The sequence below is a fragment of the Monodelphis domestica genome, chromosome 3 (genome assembly GCF_027887165.1).
Source record: "Monodelphis domestica isolate mMonDom1 chromosome 3, mMonDom1.pri, whole genome shotgun sequence".
Taxonomy (NCBI): domain Eukaryota; kingdom Metazoa; phylum Chordata; class Mammalia; order Didelphimorphia; family Didelphidae; genus Monodelphis; species Monodelphis domestica.
The window spans coordinates 384399701-384418702 of NC_077229.1; the positions used below are offsets into that span (position 1 = coordinate 384399701).

Sequence of the window (19002 nt, forward strand, 5' to 3'; positions counted from 1 at the left end):
TCATTATTTATCTGTAGTATTTTTGTTGTTTTGATTAGAATTACAATAAAATTATAATAAAACTATAAATTATTTCAGACAGTATATTCATCCATCATAAGGCAGACTAAGGGAATAATAGAAATTGCAATTCACATGCACACTCACATCAAAGACAAAACTTCCGAAAAATTAATGGTACACAGAAGTGCAGCATATGACCTCAAATCTGGTAAATTCTCTTTCAATTGAAGGCTTCAAGGAGAAAGTATAAACATTGTTTATTTTGTAGAAAGGATTCTTGGGCAGGTATGAGATTTACCAGATTGCATGTAACTTATAAATCTTAAATTTTGTGAAATTTACTATTCTTTCATCAGTGTAATTGAACTTTTAAAATACCTTTTATTTATTAATATATTTTTCTTTGAATCATAAAAGTTCCCTTTAATTTTGATGATTTCTTTTTTGAGTATATTTTCACTCTACTAAATTGTTGAAATTCTTTTTTTTTTAACTAGAAACTCAATTCATTGTTATGCTATTTCCTTCTTCTTTTATTACTACAAGCACACATGAATATGAATTTGCCTCTGAGAACTACTTTTGCTTTATCCCAAAGATTTTGATATGTGTATATTTTCTTTACCTTTTTTTAGTAATTAGGCAATACTTAACAATTCATTTTAATTTCCAAAGAAGGTAGCATTTTTATCATATTTCCTCTTGAAAATAATTTTAAAACTCCTATCTTTCTAAAATCATTTATAAATTGCCATACTCTAGAGCATGCTCAAATTTTTCAAATGTTTTATGCATTTTAACAAAAAATGGAATTCTGTACTGTATTCACTTAGCTATTTGCATAAACATTTCAAATCTCCTCATTTATATTAAAGTTCATTAAGTCTTTCTAGTTTGTCTCTATGTCTGGTTGCAATCTAATCAACAAACATTAAGTACCTACTATGTGCAAAACACTGTTCCTGGTGCTGGGTATTCAAAGACAAAAATAGCACTATTCCTGCCATCAAAATGATTGCATTCAACTTAGGGTCTGCAACATATACAGAGAAATATGCAAAAAGTAATTTGAAGAGAGTTACCAACAGTGAGATGAAGAGATAACTTCAAGAAGTTGGTATTACTAGGCTGAGCCTTGCAGAAATTAAAAATTTTGAAGAGCAGAGAAGAAAGAATGAAATCATTGAAAGGGAGGTGGCTTGTTCAGTAAAGTACAAATGGAAAAAGACTTAGAGTACCAAAAGGGAAACAAAGTTATGAAAGTGATTTGCAGCCAGAATGTAGTCATTGGTTTTTACCACACTGAGGAACTGAATTTCATCTTGGAAACAGCTAGAATTTTAACACTCTTTTAGTGAGGTGGGAAAATTGATAGCCATTATTGTTTATCTGTCAAAATCCTTTCATGATTCAGTTAATTTTTGCTGTAAAATTTTTGTTGCTATGCCATAAAGTATATAACACCTCAATACTGATTTTTTCATTGCCAAGCTTGATTTATTCCCTCTATTTGATATTGTTCCTATGCTTAACTCTTTTAACACTATCTAATTTTAATTGAACTTCTCTGATATCAAAGCTATATCTATTCCTTTTTTGAATCAGGTGAAGCATAGTTTAACTGACTGAATACACTTGTAGGTGTGTGTCTCTTTTTTAAACATGTTCCCTTAAGGCACCTTATTGTTGGAAGGAGTCAATTCATCCATGTTCAAGTTTATAATTGTTGAATTTAATTTTCCCTCTGCCACATTTTCTATTGGTTTTGATCAGTAGAGATTATAAACTAAGTTATTAAAATAGTTAGCCAATCTTAACTTTAACCTAACATAGTTTCTAAATTTCTATTATGACCTTAATGCTTTTTCAAAATCATTAATTTCCTTTCCTTCCCCTATGTGCTTGAAAATTTTGCTGAGATTACATTCTCTCCCTTGCTGCTTTATTCTCCATGGTGTGTATAAAGAAAGTATTCTTATATTTGTTACCATCTTTTTGCTTTTTTAGATATTTTTGCATTTTTTAAATTCCCCATGACACCAAGGGCATCTGTGTCCTTTTCTCATCAAAGCAATTTTGCTTTACACCATGGTGTAATTGTAATGATTCAAAGTAATGATTCAAAGCTTTTGTTGATTTGAAATTCCCTTGTGATGATTAGTAGTATTTAGTCATAGCAACATTTTTGTTCTCTCATTTCTATTTATACTACTGGCTAGGGTAAGAAAATAAAGTGATGAGAAAAGAAGCATTACTTGGCATCTTGTTTTACAAATTTTATTTTACCAGATTCAGTTCAATTAAACAGATTTTTTTCATGTCTATCTATGCCCAATACCTACCAGAGTACCTAACATAGTGCTTGATAAATGTTTATTGAATTAGATTGAATTCTATGTTTGAGGCACTGTGATGCCATATAATGGGAAAAAATTCCTTCCAAGGTCTCATAATTAATTTGGCGGGCTTGAATAATCTCTGTCACCTCCCTATGGTTGATCAATTTAATCCCACAATATCATGTACCATGTAGACATTTCCTAGTTATTTTCTTCTCCTTTACTTAGTTCATCATTAAACTGAAAACATTCTGTTATGAATGTGTTTCAAGATGCTAATGATTTAGCCTTATAGAGCCAGTGATTTATAGCTAAGTGATCTCGTGAACTCATAATCCTTAGTTATATCAAGAACAATCAAGTTCATCTTGGAGATGTTGTAGTAACTATACATTCATGTCTTTGTGTACAAATAGCAATATGCTCATATCTATTGTTACAACAAAAATATTTATATTCACTATTGCAACTTTTAAAAAACCATTGGCCTTATATCACTCTCCTATTATAACGACGTGTTTACCATGCAGCATACACACAGGTCTTTCTAGTCCCTCTAGTGGATTGTATCTCTGTGATCCACTCTTCCCTCTGATGACTGGCCCTAAGAACTCATGAACAGGAAATGAAAATAAGTACACAACCAGGTGTCATGCTAGGCTTTTCACTTCTTTATAATATAATTATCATATTCATTATTATATTATGCCATAGCCTATCTTTTCATTCATAATATAATATAACATAACAATTTGATATGATATGACATATGATATGATAATATATGATATCATGTAATGATATCATATATCATATCACATCATATAATATCACATCACATAATATAATATAATGTAATGTAATGTAATGTAATATAACAATAGAGGTAATTCTTCACACTGTTTTAAATCCTTGTCATTTGTCTTGGAATCAGTACCATGCATTGGTTCTAAGGCAGAAGAGTGGCAAGGGCTAGGCAATGGGGGTTAAATGACTTGCCCAAGATCACACAGATAGGAAGTATCTGAAGTCAGACTTGAACTTGTTACCTCCCATTTCCAGGCCTGCATCCCTATCCACTGAACCACTTAGCTTCCCAGAATTCTTTAGACTTTTAAAAATCCATGATCACAAGCACAGTGCCAAGGCTGTACATGAACTCAGATTTTCCTTTTCTCTCACCACAATATTGACACCTTTTTTCTGATATTTTACTCCTATATTTTTTTATTTGAAGATGGTCTAACTTCAAACATAAAATTGTTTAGGGCTTACTCCCTTGTAGGTCAGTGGGTCTTTGTTTCTTTACCTCTTAAGATGGTCCCCTTCTTTTTGCATATATGTGTCATAATGATGCTCGCAGATTCTAGCATTTTCTGACTCCTAAAAAATTTATACATGATGAACTGGAATGACCTCCAGGAATTGATGCAGAGTGAAAGTAGTAGAACCAGGAGAATATTATGCACAGAGACGTATACACTGTGGCACAATCAAATGTAATAGACTTCTCTAGTAGCAGTAATGTAATGATCAAGGACAATTCTGAGGGATTTATGAGAAAGAACACTACCCACATCCAGAAAAAGAACTGTGGGAGCAGAAATGAAGAAAAACAACTACTTGATCACATGGGTCGATGGGGATATGATTAGTGATGTAGACGCTTAAGGATCACCCTAGTGCAAATATTAGTAATATGGAAATAGGTCTTGATCAATGATACATGTAAAACCCAATGGAATCGCTTGTTGGCTACAAAAGGGGGTAGGAGGTAGGGAGGGTAAGAACATGATTCATATAACCATGGAAAAATATTCAAAATTAATTAAATAAATAAATAAACAAAAATGCTAAAAAATTCTACACCATATGGAGACACAGGGCTACTGAATGACAGGTAAGACTTTTACTTCTCTTAGTTCTTTTATCTCACATTGTCTTTGACCTCATTTCACCATTTCATTCACTTCCCACCTTTGTTTTTCATTCACTGAGTAATGATGATTATGATAATTTTGTTTAGAAGGTCTCAGGAAAATTTTAGCAAATATACCTTTCCTCTAATTCCTCTAAAATAAATGTTTGATCATAAAGTATAATGATCTTTGTGACAGATTCTTGCTTTTGTTTTGTCATCAGCAGAAGATTATCAAGCATCTGAAGAGTCCCATGAAATGAATCTTACTTGCTTTGGTTTCCTAATGAAATCAATGTATTAACTCCTTTATGTCCCTTTTTTAGAAGAATCTTTTAACTACCTTACCATTTAACTATTAGTGCCTTCTATTTTCTGATTTCATTGAGGAAGGCTAATATTGATATAATTCAATTATACTATTAAGACATCATCTAGTTGATCTTTGGACAAGAATCTCACATTTAGACTGCTTATAATCAAATTGATGTTCATGTATAATAGAAACAACAGCATGATGATAGGCTATAGACTTAGTCCCTTTCTGTCCATTCTGTCATTGTGACCTCAGAGGTCTGATTGGCCCACATTGAACTGGTGACTGTGAAAGGGCACATTGGATGTTTTCCTTTATTTACCAATTGGTCTAAGCCAAGGAGGACAAGTCAAAGGAAAGCAGACATAGACAGTAGTTAGGATTGTATTAATAGCCCTTCTAATGTGACAAAGCTTAACTGAAATTGAATTTCATTGGAATAACCTTAAAAATCATGATGTCACTTCTATACCATAATGAGGCTTCAGAATAACATTTAAAGGCAGTGAGAAATTCAAATCAACTTCGCAAACATTTATGAAGTGCTTACTATGTGCCAAGTACTCTGTTACATGCTGGAAATACAAAAAGAAGTGAAAGTTAGTTTCTGCCCTCAGAAAGATTACAATCAAAAGTAAAGAGGTAAAGACAGGTAAAGACAGTTGAGAAAGAATACTTGAGTTTCAAATCAGAAGATTTTATTTTGAATGTGACTTTGCTAATAACTCTTTGAATTTCTACATGCCAAAACTTATCTGGGCTCAGCTTCTTATCTATAAAATGAATGAGTTGTTCTAGAGGACCTCTGAGGTCCTTTCCAGTTGTAACACTATGATCTTGTGACTAATAGTGCAGTGGAAAGATTGCTGTAATAAAATTAGAATATTTGGGTTCAAAACCCAACCCTACCACACAGAATTTATGTAAACTAGATTAATTCACTTAACCTTTTTGGCCTTCAGTTTTATCATCTGTAAAATAAAAGCATTGTACTAAGTGGTGATTAATATCCCTTTCAACTCTAAATCGATTCTATGATCTTATAAGGAGGAGAAAATATTCCTCATGTCACTATACACATATACATTGTATGCAAATGTGTGATGTGAACTATTCTTGGAGTCATTCATTTTTCTTTCTATCTATTTATTTGCTTGTCTAACATATAAATAAGCAGAAAAATAAGGATCAACAATTTTTTAAAAAATGAATCACACAGTATTTATTAGACAGCACTTCAGAAGTTTTCTAAGCCAATTCTTTCTTCCCTGCATCAGAATTTCCTCTTCAAGATATACCCAGCAAGTAGTCATCCAGTTTCTGCTTGAAAACCTCCAGTGAAAGGACCCCATGCAGAATTTTCCATTTTTGGATTACTTTAGTTGTTAGGTTGTGTGTATGTGTGTATATATGCATGTGAAAAATAAATCTGCCTCTTTGCAACTTCCATCCATTACTTCCAGTTTTGCCTTATTACTCCAAGAAGGACACATTTAATGCATCTTTCACAGAGCAATCCTCAAAATATTTGAAGACTCCACCTCTCCCAAACACACATACACTCACATACATACATGCTCACACATATAGGCACACACAAGTACCTCATTCATTTTCCTTTTTTAGCCCAAACATACTTAGTTCAAGTTGTATTCATATGCCAGTGTCTAAAGGCTCTTCATAATTCTGGTTTCCTTAACCAGGATTATTTTCTGCTTTCCATGGTCTTAATTAGAATGGCACATTCAGAGCTAAATGCATTATGCTTCCCAGAATATATCGAGACACTAAAATTTCAGTGCCTTGACTTAATTACATTTAGAGAAGTGACAAAACTAAATATGATTGGATCAGAATTTTTTGAGGACAGGAGTGGGAGAAACCCTCCACCAGCCTGTGAGGCCTGGCCTTAGCTCCAAAGCTGAGGAAGACTCCAACCTTATTTAGGGACATCCCTTGCCCCTCTTTCCTGACACCTCTAAAATCCAAACTGGTTATTAAACTTTATCTTATTTGAATTTGCAGTCAGATAAGTGGATTATCTTTTCTGGAGCATAGAGGGAGCTGAACATCAGTTCAGTCATTCAACGACAAACAGTCCTTATTGGACCCCTGCTGCTTCCTCTCAGCAGGGGGCATCTTTCTCCTTTGCCTCACTGAGCAATATTCCCTCTCTCCCTTAAACTCCTCCATACCCTGATACAAACCTTCTTATCCCCTGTTTTTCCCCGTCTTTCCTCAAATAAATATTACACATGACTTCTTTCACTAAGGCCTTGTCTGATTTGTTATCATGGCATAAATGTGACCCTGGGCTCTTGAATGAAGGCTTTGTCATATATGTGTGTGTGTGTGTGTGTGTGTGTGTGTGTGTGTGTGTGTGTGTGTGTGTGTCTGTGTCTGTGTGTGTGTGTTAACGACTAGGCTATTGACAAAGAAACTTATTATCAAAGCATTATTAACTTCACTGTCTTTATGAACCTACTAGTAGAAAGTAAACTCAAGAATATAAAGAATTCTCTTGCATTTTTGCACAATTCTAAAAGATCTCCTAGAATAGGTGGTCAAAGTCAGATAAATCCTTTATTAAATAAGAAAACCTGTGTCTCTATAACCTTCAATATTTTCTCATCTTTGCTAAGTTAGATCTATTTATTCCTCTAATGATATATCTAGATCTATCTATATATCCAGATATGTGTGTATGTATATATGAACATACATTCATAGATCTATCACTATTAACATATCAATCAAAGTATATGTATTCAGATTCTATTTTCACTTTCTTATTTTTGGTTATCTTGAATTCTTGTTTAGATGGTTGTTGATAGTTTGTAATTTGTTCTTTTGTAAAGTACTTGAGTGCTTTGACCATATCAGAGATGAAATGGCTCTTATAGATTGCAAATATCAGACCTTAATCATGTTTCATGGAATTTTCTCTGTGTGTATATTTCTTCTTCTAATAGTACTGATTTTGCTGCTGTTAAATCTTTAGAATTTTAAATAATTAAAATTGTAAAATTTGTCCTATATGTGTTTTCTATGTCTTCTTATCTTAATCTCTCTAGAGTTGTTAAAGATATACATATATATGTATATATATATATATATATATATAACAATTCTCTTCGCATTTTTAAAATGATGTGGCTTTTAATATTTATATTATACTTTTGGGAAAAACATAGTAAATATAATTTTAGACAGTTATCTAAATATTTTCTACCTTTTCTAAACATATTTTCCACAAGATTCCTGCTTGTACTAATTCTTTCATACAAAGTAATTCTTCCATAGCAGATTGTATTCTTCTTTCTGTGAGTCAATAAGTTTTTTTTTATTAATTTTTTACTATGAATCAAGCATTCGAGTAAGTACTAGAGATATAAAGGCAAAAATGAAACCATTCCTTTCCTGAAGAAGCTTAGAATCAAATATAGAAGCTTAACATGCATGCCTTGGACACACTGACAAGTTCAGAAGTGCTGACCTGGTATCATAGTGACTGATGACTTTCTTTTAATTCTGGTCATTATTTGTCATCTCTTTTTTCCTGATTTTACTTCTCTGGGGATTCCCTGACTTTTTAACAACTTGAATTATTTATCCCTACTTACTCAACCACTTTGTAAGAAGAGAATGTAGAACAGATTGGGCTGAGGATGCATCATTAACTCAGGAGTCAGAATAACAATGTTTGAGTCCTACCTCTGCAGTTGGGATTTGAATTAGAGGACCTCTTATATCCTTCCAACTCTAGATGTTGTTCGATGAACCCAAATCAAGCTTCCCTTTCCATAGCTGTAATGTACTCTAATTTTAGCAAGCCATGTAACTAAGAATATTGAGAAGGTTTTTCATTTCTATTTTATTCTCATATATGCAGTTCTCATCTCTCTCATGTAGATTTAAGCTTCTTAAAGAATTAGAACTATTATATGGATGGATATAAGTATATTTGTATGTATATTTTCATAAAGGCATGTGGTGTTTGTACATGTGTATAAGTATGTACTATTTTAAAGATAAAATTTTATTTTCTTTCTAAAAATTACTTAAAATCAGAACAATGATGCTCTGAGCATTGGTGCTTAATAAACAGATGTGAAATTTACTGATGAATACAAATAAATGAGTGGATTAAAGTATGTGTAAATAAAAATAAAGAATTAAAATGGAAAAAATAATTCAACTTGTATTTTTGTGTCTCCATAGTTGATGGAGTTTGGTCTTGTTGGTCACCATGGTCAAAGTGCTCAGCCACCTGTGGAGGTGGACATTATATGAGGACCCGGTCATGCACAAACCCTGCCCCTGCATATGGAGGAGACATATGCCTTGGTCTCCATACTGAAGAGGCCCTCTGCAACACGCAGCCATGTCCAGGTACACATTAAACCTAATCCCTTCTTTCTGGTCCTGATTTATTTGTTCATTTCTAAATAGAATTATCTACAACTCCATAAATAATAGAAGATTAAGAAATCCAGGATCAAATATTTATATGCTATAATAACTTTACATAATCAAGTTGCCATTTTTTGTTCATTAATGGCTATATATCTTTGGTAGGAATATAAAAACTCTGTTTGATCTTAAAACATTTCCATATATAACAATTTAGAAACCTTCTTATTTTTTATTGATTTTGTAAGTGATTTGGGGAGATTTCCAGATCTATAATTTTATCTGTGCAAGGGCTCCAGATGAAGAAATGCCATTTAATAGTGCAGATAGTAAAATATTCTGTAACTTATAATATCAGTAACTTGCTCAGGACTCTGAAAAGTTAAGTGATTTTCTCAGGGTCACTTAATGAGTATATGTTACAGTCAAGACTTGAATTCAGGTAGTTCTGATCCTGAGGTCATCCATTCAATCTATTCTTAGTGATTTAATTTTTAATTCAAAAGTAGTCAGAAATCTACTTAGGCCAATTTTTTACAAATTAAATTGTTTCTAAATTATAAGGGGAATGAAGTCCTCATTAAAGAGGAAGGTGATGTCTCAGAAGCCTGGGAAAAGGAAAGAAAAAGAAATTTTAAATATATCCAATTAGAGAAAAAAAAAACATGTAGCATAAAAACCTTGTGACAGAACATGATAAACTAAAATTACTTAGAGGTATGATTTGAAATAAAATGTAGGATTTTACTGTTAAAATCTATGAAGCATGGTCAAAATTATAAATGCTATGTCAGGGTCATGTATTGGAAGAATCCAACCTGGATGACTTGCCAAGTATAATCTTTTAGTCAGATTAAATCAAGGAAGTTATGAACAAAGATCTTGTTTGAAATTCTGAGATATGTGGAGCATTCACTGTGAAAATTACATATTCTCTTTCCCAGTATTTTTCTCTGAATCCAGAAACGTTTTGTTTCAAATAACATTCAGCTAGAAGTAGTCCTTCTTGTCCCCCCCATGTCTCATGCTTGCCTTTTTCTCTTCTCTTTTTATACATTTTGAATTCAGATTAATGTTATATATTTTGAGCATATCTAATTTCCCTACTACATTTTTAGTACCTTTACAAAAGAGATTGTTATCTTCTTCAACCCACTATGTCCAAAGTCTAGTTCAGTACCTCCCTCACAGCAGATCCTTTGTGAATAGAATTGTTTCTGGAAAAAAAAATATTGATTATGACTAAATTAATTCCTTTACTCTGAGTTTTGGAGTTGATATTTTACCCTCTTTCTAAATGTTGAAGGAAAATTAGATTTCAGTTGTCATGACCTAGAATTCAGAAGGGCAAAAGAATAACATTTTTTTCTAATTTTTATTTTTGAGAATCTTTTATTTCAGAATTTGGTATTTGGGGAATAAGAATTAATTCACGGGATTTGATTCTTAAAACTTAACATGAGAGCAAAATTAGCAGTACTTCTTTCATTTCCCCAAACCTGAGAAAACAGTCAATGTCAGCAACACTAGTGAATATCATACATCAGATCTGATAACGATGGTCATTTTGAATCTTGGCCATGACACAAGACCACCATACTATCATTGTGATCTCCAGTAACTATTTGGGGGTTCTAAAGTAAATGTCCTAATAGTAGAAATGGGAGAAAATATCAGTTTTGTTGAAGTACAGCCAGATTTTCATACATTAAATGAGTGGAATTATTATTTATAACTAAAGATAAAAAAACTCCAATACCCTTCCTAGAGCTTTTCTCCATAACAAAGAGTTATTGTCTTGATACTGAATTTTTGTTCTGAAGAAATTGTTAGGCAAGACATTCTGAAGAACAGAACTCTTTCCGTAGAGGTATGTTGCTGATTTTGTGTAGGGGTACTGACAGTTTTTGCACATTAACAACTGCAGAGCCAAGTATCTTATTGTACTTTTACCCAAATGCAACTAAAAATACTCTAAATAAATTGGAAAAGTGAAAAAAATACAAAGGTATATAAAAACTCCATATTTTTGTGGGTCACATTTATTTAGTGCCTTGCTCTAAAGCCGTGGCTATTGTTTGCACATGGACCTTAATAATTCAACCAGATACTCCTAAATGAGAGATATTTCCTAGCAACAAATGAAAATAAAGGCTTGGTTTTACTTTTTTTCCCCCTGTGGGGGATTAGATTTTAATATGAAACATTTCCTTTTCCTTTCTTTTCTTCTTCCCCTGGGTCTTGCAGATAGCTGGTCGGATTGGTCAGACTGGTCCGAGTGTGACTCTTCTGGAACTCAATTCCGAGTCCGTCAGTGTATCATTTTATTTCCTGTGGGCAACCAATGTTCTGGAAATACCACAGAAAGTCGATCTTGTGTTTTTGATTCTAACTTCATTCCAGGTAAGGTCAAGGGCATCTATGAAAGTAAACAAAACCATTTTTAACTGTAAAACATTAAATGATTGATAGGTCTGAAATCTCTTTTGTTTTTAGAGCTAATAACAAAAAGAAGCATTGGTTCCACCAATCTTTGGGGAGATACATATTTGAGAGAGAGAGAGAGAGATACATGATGTTTGTGTATACTTTATATATGGGTTTTATAAATGTTTTATATGTAAATATATATGTTTATACATATATAATGTTATTATATAATTATACTATATAATGCCCATCATATAACTATGTTATTATATACCTTATACAAAAGATATACTATGACATAATAAAATATAAACATAAAATTTCATATATATGTGATAGTATATAAAGGCGGAGAGTGAGAGAGAAAGAGATGTACAGCGTATTTTACAATATGACCTCAAGCTCTCAATAAAGATAATCAGCCCTGATAAAAAGTAAGATGTAACAAATCATTAATTTATCTGTACTACACATATTTATGTACTACAAAATGTTTAATTTTTATAAGCTAGAAAATTCTATTGCTATTTCTAAATAACACTAATAGAATCAAAAGAGATTAAGGGTTTCTAGTCCAATTTTATTATTTTATAGATGAAGAAACCAATGTTCAAAGTGGTTAAGTGATTTAACCTAAGTCATCATAAGGGACATTTCTTAGACCTTCATCCAGCGTTTCCAACTCCAAGCCTAGTCATCTTTCTGCTGTATCACACTACCGTCTAGGCATAATACAACAGTTCTATTAGACAAAGAGATAAGTCCTTTATATCATTATACTGAAGATTATATACACATACATATGCATTTATGCTTAGGTATTATATATGCCAATAGGATATATTTTTACCAATTTAGAAGTAAAATTTTAGAATAAGAATATGATATTTCAAGATAGCATTATATTACTCTTCCTGTTTTTCCTCTATATGATCATCTTGTTTAGAAGAGCATCATCATCTTTAATTGTTTTTATGTTCTCTAGTATATTGTAGATGGAAAACTTTTTAAAATGTTACTATGATCAAAATTTTTATTTTAATTTCTACTGAATGAAAAAATAAGTACAAGATAGGAGATTCCAGAACTCCTTCAACTGTCTCATTCCCAGGAGCCATTAAAACTGTGAGGTAGTTACTAAATCTGTTGATATACCACTTACAGTTCTGGATGTGACATTACATAAAGAAAGAAATGAAAATATTTCCTTTACAAACTCCTTTATTTGGGCTGGTAGTGTTTGCCTTAGAACTTCTATGTTTTCATTCCACACTGCAGGAAGTCTGACAATTTGCATTTTATATAAAAGTGGAGATCTAAGGCAAGAAATTGACAGGCTATGACTATTCACAGTTTTACAGTTGGTGATAAACAGTATAGCAGAAAAATCAACAAAATTCTAGGATTGTTTTGAATTAAATCTCATATATAAAACCAAAAAAGCAGTTACTTCAAGCACCTGATATTTCTGATAGAGCTGTTTTATTTTGTTTTATTTTATTTTATTTTATTTTATTTTATTTTTTGCTGTGAAGGTAGTTTCACTCATTATTTCATGACCAAAGAAACCTTAAAATTCAAACCACACCCAAGAAGCAAAAAAGGAAATTATGTATCATTTTAAAGTTTGACATGAAGGAAAGCTTGTGGTTCCTTTCCAGCATTTTCTCTATAATAATTAAAATCATTAATCTTTTTCTTAAAGACTTGCATATGCAAAAAGAAAAACATCATATTGTTTATTCTTTCAGAAATATCTGTAGCAAGATCCAGTAGTGTAGAAGAAAAAAGATGTGGTGGTAAGTTTTTATTTTTTATTAATGTCAGATTTACATATTTCTAGATTTTCCACCCCACCATTTTACCTTCCATGAGTTCCATTTTGCTTTCACTCCAATAGGCTAAGAAAGGCAGACTCTAAGTCAAATCTGGCCTCAGACACTTACTAGCTGTGTGACCCTGGGCAAGTCACTTAACCTCCATTGCCTAGCCCTTACTTCTCTTTTGTCTTAGAACCAATACACAATATTGATTCTAAGCTGGAAGTGGAAGGAAGGAAGGAAGGAAGGAACAAAGGATGTAAGGAAGGAAGGAAGAAATTTCAAAAGAGCAAAAAAGGTATTAATTCTATTTATTTCTTTAGATCAGAAATCCCCTAGATACCAGAATTTTTTTTAATTTTGATTATCAGAAATTTTATAATAGAGAAATATCCAGTGATGTCAAACTCAATTATAAAAAGAACCCATCAGCCTACATGTTGATGTAGAAATCCAAAAATTTACAGTATCTATATTGTATTACATATTATTTCATTGAACATTTCCCAGTTACATTTTAGTGAGGTTTGGGAATTGGGGGGGGGGGCGGGACACAGTCTGCATTTGACATCTCTGCTCTAAAACAGTGAGAGAAGCAAGATGACCAGACCAAGCAGGCAAACACACATTTCATCCTTGGGCAAAATGACTTAATATTTGAATTCAGGACCCAACATAGAAACCTTTTCCTAATCATTGCCCATTGGAATTATACAATCCATTCATGTGATAGTTCTCCACTTATTCTTTTCTTCTGTAACTCCCTTCCCAGAACTCATCTCACAAATTCAGTACGTAAAGAGGTTTCACCTTTGTGCTGGTAAATGATTTAGGAGATCATTAGGTGATTATAGGTGATCATTTATTGATACCATGAGCAACATCAGGCACTTGACCCTTGATGGACAACGCTGATTCAATACTCTTCTTATCTGTAGGCAGTAGTATGAACTAGAGCAGACTGGTCTAATCAACCCAGTGGAGTCAGATTCTATGAAGCCATACCCTTCCTCATCTGAATCATTTGTATGACCTTCTTGAGGATTTTCCATTCATCAATTATACCACAAAACAAAGTAAAACCTAGAATAAAACTGTGAATTATCTATCCTGTAGAACTAACTCAGAACCTAAGGCTTGGTAAATTTCAGAATAGGACCCATATTACCTAGAATTTCATAAACTGCCCTTGAATATCCATGTCCTTTCTAGGTGATGACAGACATCCCTTCAGCCAGAATTATGAGTTAGAAGGTGTAGTACTCTGTTCAGTGTTCATTAATCCAGATATTCTGGTAATAATTTTTGAGTCATCCAAACTAGGCTTGAAATGAATAGTGAACTGAATTTTTGTAAAAACACAATTTATAGAATGGTTTGTGTGATTGATTATACACAATCAGGAACAGAACTCTTTCAAGTGTGTTTCATATGTTTCTTTGACCTGCCTCATCTACATAGCCTCTGTTAAAATCATAAAGGGTTTTAGTGAGAAAGTATGACACCACATTTCTTTCTGTGATCTGAGAGATTTATTGGAATTAGCAAGATGAATGATTATACTCTCTGGATATGTATGCAAACTTCCCTTAAATGAAAACAAAACATCCTCTGAGAAATACAAAAATACTAAGGAGGTAGAAAAGGGATATCCTAGGCACTTATTTTGTTTTTATGTAGATAAAAATGTGTTCAATTGAAATTGCCCTTTTATATGACTATTTAATTGGTTGGAGACAATAAAGTCTATATAATTGACATAAATACATCAGCTAACTCTATATGCTTATGGAAATTATACATCTGATAAATTATAAAGTATATGAATATGAAGAATATTAATACATCTCCTCATTATTATACTGATAAAATATAGTCTAGACAGCCAAGGATATTTTCATCTTAACATATTCAGCTATAATATTGACCTGGACAGTTCCTAATACCAAAAAAAATATTATAACACATTCAAATTTAGCTCTTGCTTATCTCATTTTTAGCTCAACTGGTAGAGTGGATTTCATCTATAAAGGCTATTGGAATAGTTCATGCAGCTCTTACCAAACCCAGTTAAAAATTTGGAACTATCTAAATCAAGAGGTGACTAAAGAAAGCATCTTAGAGAATTGTCAAGTGGCAAAGACTAATTAAGGACCTTTTGTATTGCTGTAGAACTAACTGGCACAATGACCTAGAAATGGAAAAAAAGAGGGAGATGGATGGAACACACACACACTCATTGAAATTCTGTTTATCTACCAAATATCCTTATTACTTCTATATATGAAATCTGATGTGCTAGGAATGCCCAAGTGGATTCTTATGACATTGCTAAATATACTGCTTAAGTTAATGAAAACTTACATTGTTCCATGAGCTATTGTTCTAAATTTCTAAAATCTACAGTTGCTGCCAGGGCTTTTAGGAAGACCTCTAATCTCTGAAGTTGCTTTCTTTTTTACTGTGTGCTTCTTCAAAGCACTAATGGCAGTATAACTCTTTCAAAGTCCCAGAATAAAATAAGGGAACCCATTCCTATGTCCTTAAAGTTGGTGGACTGCTGAGAGCTTAATGTTGAATCACTTTGGGAGGGAGAATAATGTCAGAAGGAATACATTAATGTTGAATCTGAAAGAGGCTAAAATTTTCACATTTGCATATACTTGCAGTCTTAAAAGTTCTTTCCTGGAAGGTAGGGAGAAGGATGCTTTCCCCCATTTTGTAGAGGTTTAAAGTGAGGTTAAGGTAAGATGGGGGGCTTGGATGGTTTTACACAAATAAACATTAGATTTGGGCAGTTCTAACCCTACATCCAATTATGCTTGTCACAGTTCTTTTCCTAGTCCCAGCATGCTTGATGAAAGGTAGCTGGTTCTCCGAACATCCGAGACTTTCAGATTCTTGCACTGTTGGCTGAGGAGGGACCGCTCAGTTTCACCTCTAAGATGAAAGTTCATGTTTCCATTAAGAAATTTATTATTATAGAGGCTATTGGAGTTTTTTCCTTAAAGCAAGTTTAGGTGACAGTGACATAGTATTTAAAAGAGTATTCCAAGCTTCAAGAGTATCATAATAACTCGCTTTTATAGAGCCTCAGAGTATTTACAAAGCACTTTCCACAAAACAATCTTCAGTGCTAGTGCAAGGACCCAATGCTCCCATCCCACCCCTCTGCTTTTGATAGATGAGGGAAATAGACTATAAAATAGTGACTTAAACGTCACTGAAGTCACTACATAAAGTAAGGGTCAGGATCCAGCCAAACTTGAGTCTTTTGACTCCAGAATTCAGGTTCTTGCTAGGAGAGTATTGTATTGAACTGATTTTAGGGTGTGAATTAGGATTTGAGAAGATTTATCTCAGGACTCACTTGCCAAGAGTTTCCTGGTTGAGATACATTGGGGTCTCTGTGTTGGAAGGGTGGGATGTAGCATTTTATTTCATGTAATGCTCAGTCATCCAATCCACAACTAAACTCTGTTTAGAAAAAGGTTTTCATCAGCTTGAAATCTATCAAGTCTTTTGCTAATTTTGGCGTTACTAGTAAAATCTTTCAGAGACCTACTTTGTTATTTAGCCATGCTACAAAGCAGTTTTCATACAGAGATAAGGACAATTGAGTCAATAATAGTTAAAATGGCTAATATTTATAATGTAATGAATATAGCTCTTAAGAAACAGAGCAGATGCTGTTGAAGGGATGAAGCAATGACCCTATACAAATCTATAAGTAGGTTTGGGCACCTTTTCATTTTAGGTGAATTTATACTAAAACGCAAAACTAACAGAAGGTTTTGTTTGAAACTTTTAATGCCTTTGTTCATTGTCACCAGACATTTTCTTAACAAAGTTGAATAAGTGATATTTTGAGGAAAAAGCACTTTGCTTAGAAGCTCTATAAAAACAGAATGTATTAAACTAGGAGGAAAAAAAAGATCGTTCTTTTACAGTTACAAAAAGAGGGGACTTTTGCTAGGATGTTCAATATTCAATGGTGTATAAAAGGCCAATTCTAATCCCTAAGAGCATTGGCTTGGAACATTCTTGGGCTTGAAGGAAACAGTTTTGGTGAGCATGACATTTTAAGGGAAGAGACTATAATTTCTTTTTACTTTGGGTGGGCCCCCGGGCTTGTGTCATCTAAAGACTTTGAGCTTTACACAACATGTCTGCATGAAATATAACATTGCTTTGGCTATATGCTTTTCAGAGTTCAACATGTTCCATATGATTGCAGTAGGATTAAGCAGCTCTATTCTTGGTTGCCTTCTTACTCTGCTCATCTATACATACTGCCAGCGATACCAGCAGCAGGCCCACGATGCCACTGTCATCCATCCAGTCTCACCAGCTCCTCTTAACACAAGCATAACCAACCACATCAACAAACTGGATAAATATGATTCTGTAGAAGCCATCAAGGTAAGAAATGATCAGAAACAGTATAAAGACAATCACACATACAGACACACACACACAGAGAGAGAGAGAGAGAGAGAGAGAGAGAGAGAGAGAGAGAGAGAGAGAGAGAGAGAGAGAGAGAGAGAGAGAAGACTGAGACCATTATCTAGGGAATTCCATTTCCAAAGATTTTTACCTTTACCCTTTTTATTAATTGTGTTGGGTGGGAAGAGAGTAAAAAGAGTTGGGAAAAAAGAGAGAAGTGAGATAAGCCAAGGGAAGAATAAGGAAAGTGAATGAGAATATAGCATAATGGTACACTGAGACATCATCAAATGAAGACCTGGAAAATATGTGAAGTCTTTGTGAAAAGTCAGAAAATAATAAACAATTGTAAAAGTATTTCACTTGTCGCACTGAATTTTGTATCCCCTCTATCCCTAGACATCCTCATATATTCAGAGGTGAGTACAGAGTTATAGCAAACATGTAGGGGTTCAGAAGTGAGGAAAGTCAGATTATTAATAATTATAGGTAACAAAAAATGGGGAAAAGATTCATGAATTCATTTCAGAAAAGAAAATTGAGGTAGAATTATGGCACATGGGAATTTAATTAAAATATTTCATAGCACATGTATTTATAGTTTTAGCTTTCTTTTCTAATTACCTTTAACAATTAATACTATTTAAAAAAATAATACTGTGTGCTTTTGCAAATCAAAAGAATGATGCTTGATATGGAGGCCAGATAATAAATTTTAACCTTTTCAAGAGGCAGATATCCCACTAAGCATCTCTCCTTTGTAAGTGTGGAGATGAAGAAATGGTGATTGACTTCATTTGTTGTTCATCATATCAGTTGCTCAAATGGAAAGGCTTTGGAGGCTGTTGATGGGTTCCCATTATATCATAGCATATGCCTGAAGAGAATTTCCTTGATTGAAGGAAATTAAACATGGATGTCCCAAATAAGCTCATTGCTTCTTTAAATTTCTATTGTTTCAGTCATTCCTTCTTGGAATTTTATTTTTTTCTCTCTTTTGATAAATGACTTTTCACTATAGTTTGTTCCATGAACACCTAAATCTTAAGAACAGTTTGAATCTCTTAATCTTTGTGTCACTATTTCCCGATTTATCTTTGCTTTTTTCCTCTCTGTTATCAGCATTCCATCCTCACTTGGACCTTATAAGACTTTACAAGTTTGTTCTTTATATGGGTTCCCTAATCATACTAGCAGCCAGAGGGAATGAACTGCATCAACTAAGTCAGTCTAAAATAAAACAAAATAACATGTGAGTAACATGACTCTATTTCTGAGCCATGACCCGGAAGAAAAACTAGTGAGGCATTTGAACAA

General features: G+C 33.1%; 1 protein-coding gene across 1 annotated transcript in view; it reads left to right on the forward strand.

Annotated features, from left to right (window-relative positions):
- SEMA5A (semaphorin 5A) overlaps positions 1–19002 on the forward strand; it is a 657936-nt gene that overhangs the window by 629342 nt on the left and 9592 nt on the right. The window contains exons 19-22 of the mRNA XM_007486811.3: positions 8798–8968; positions 11237–11392; positions 13171–13218; positions 17450–17661. Of these exons, the coding sequence (XP_007486873.1) occupies positions 8798–8968; positions 11237–11392; positions 13171–13218; positions 17450–17661 (587 nt within the window). The remainder of the gene's footprint in view (positions 1–8797; positions 8969–11236; positions 11393–13170; positions 13219–17449; positions 17662–19002) is intronic.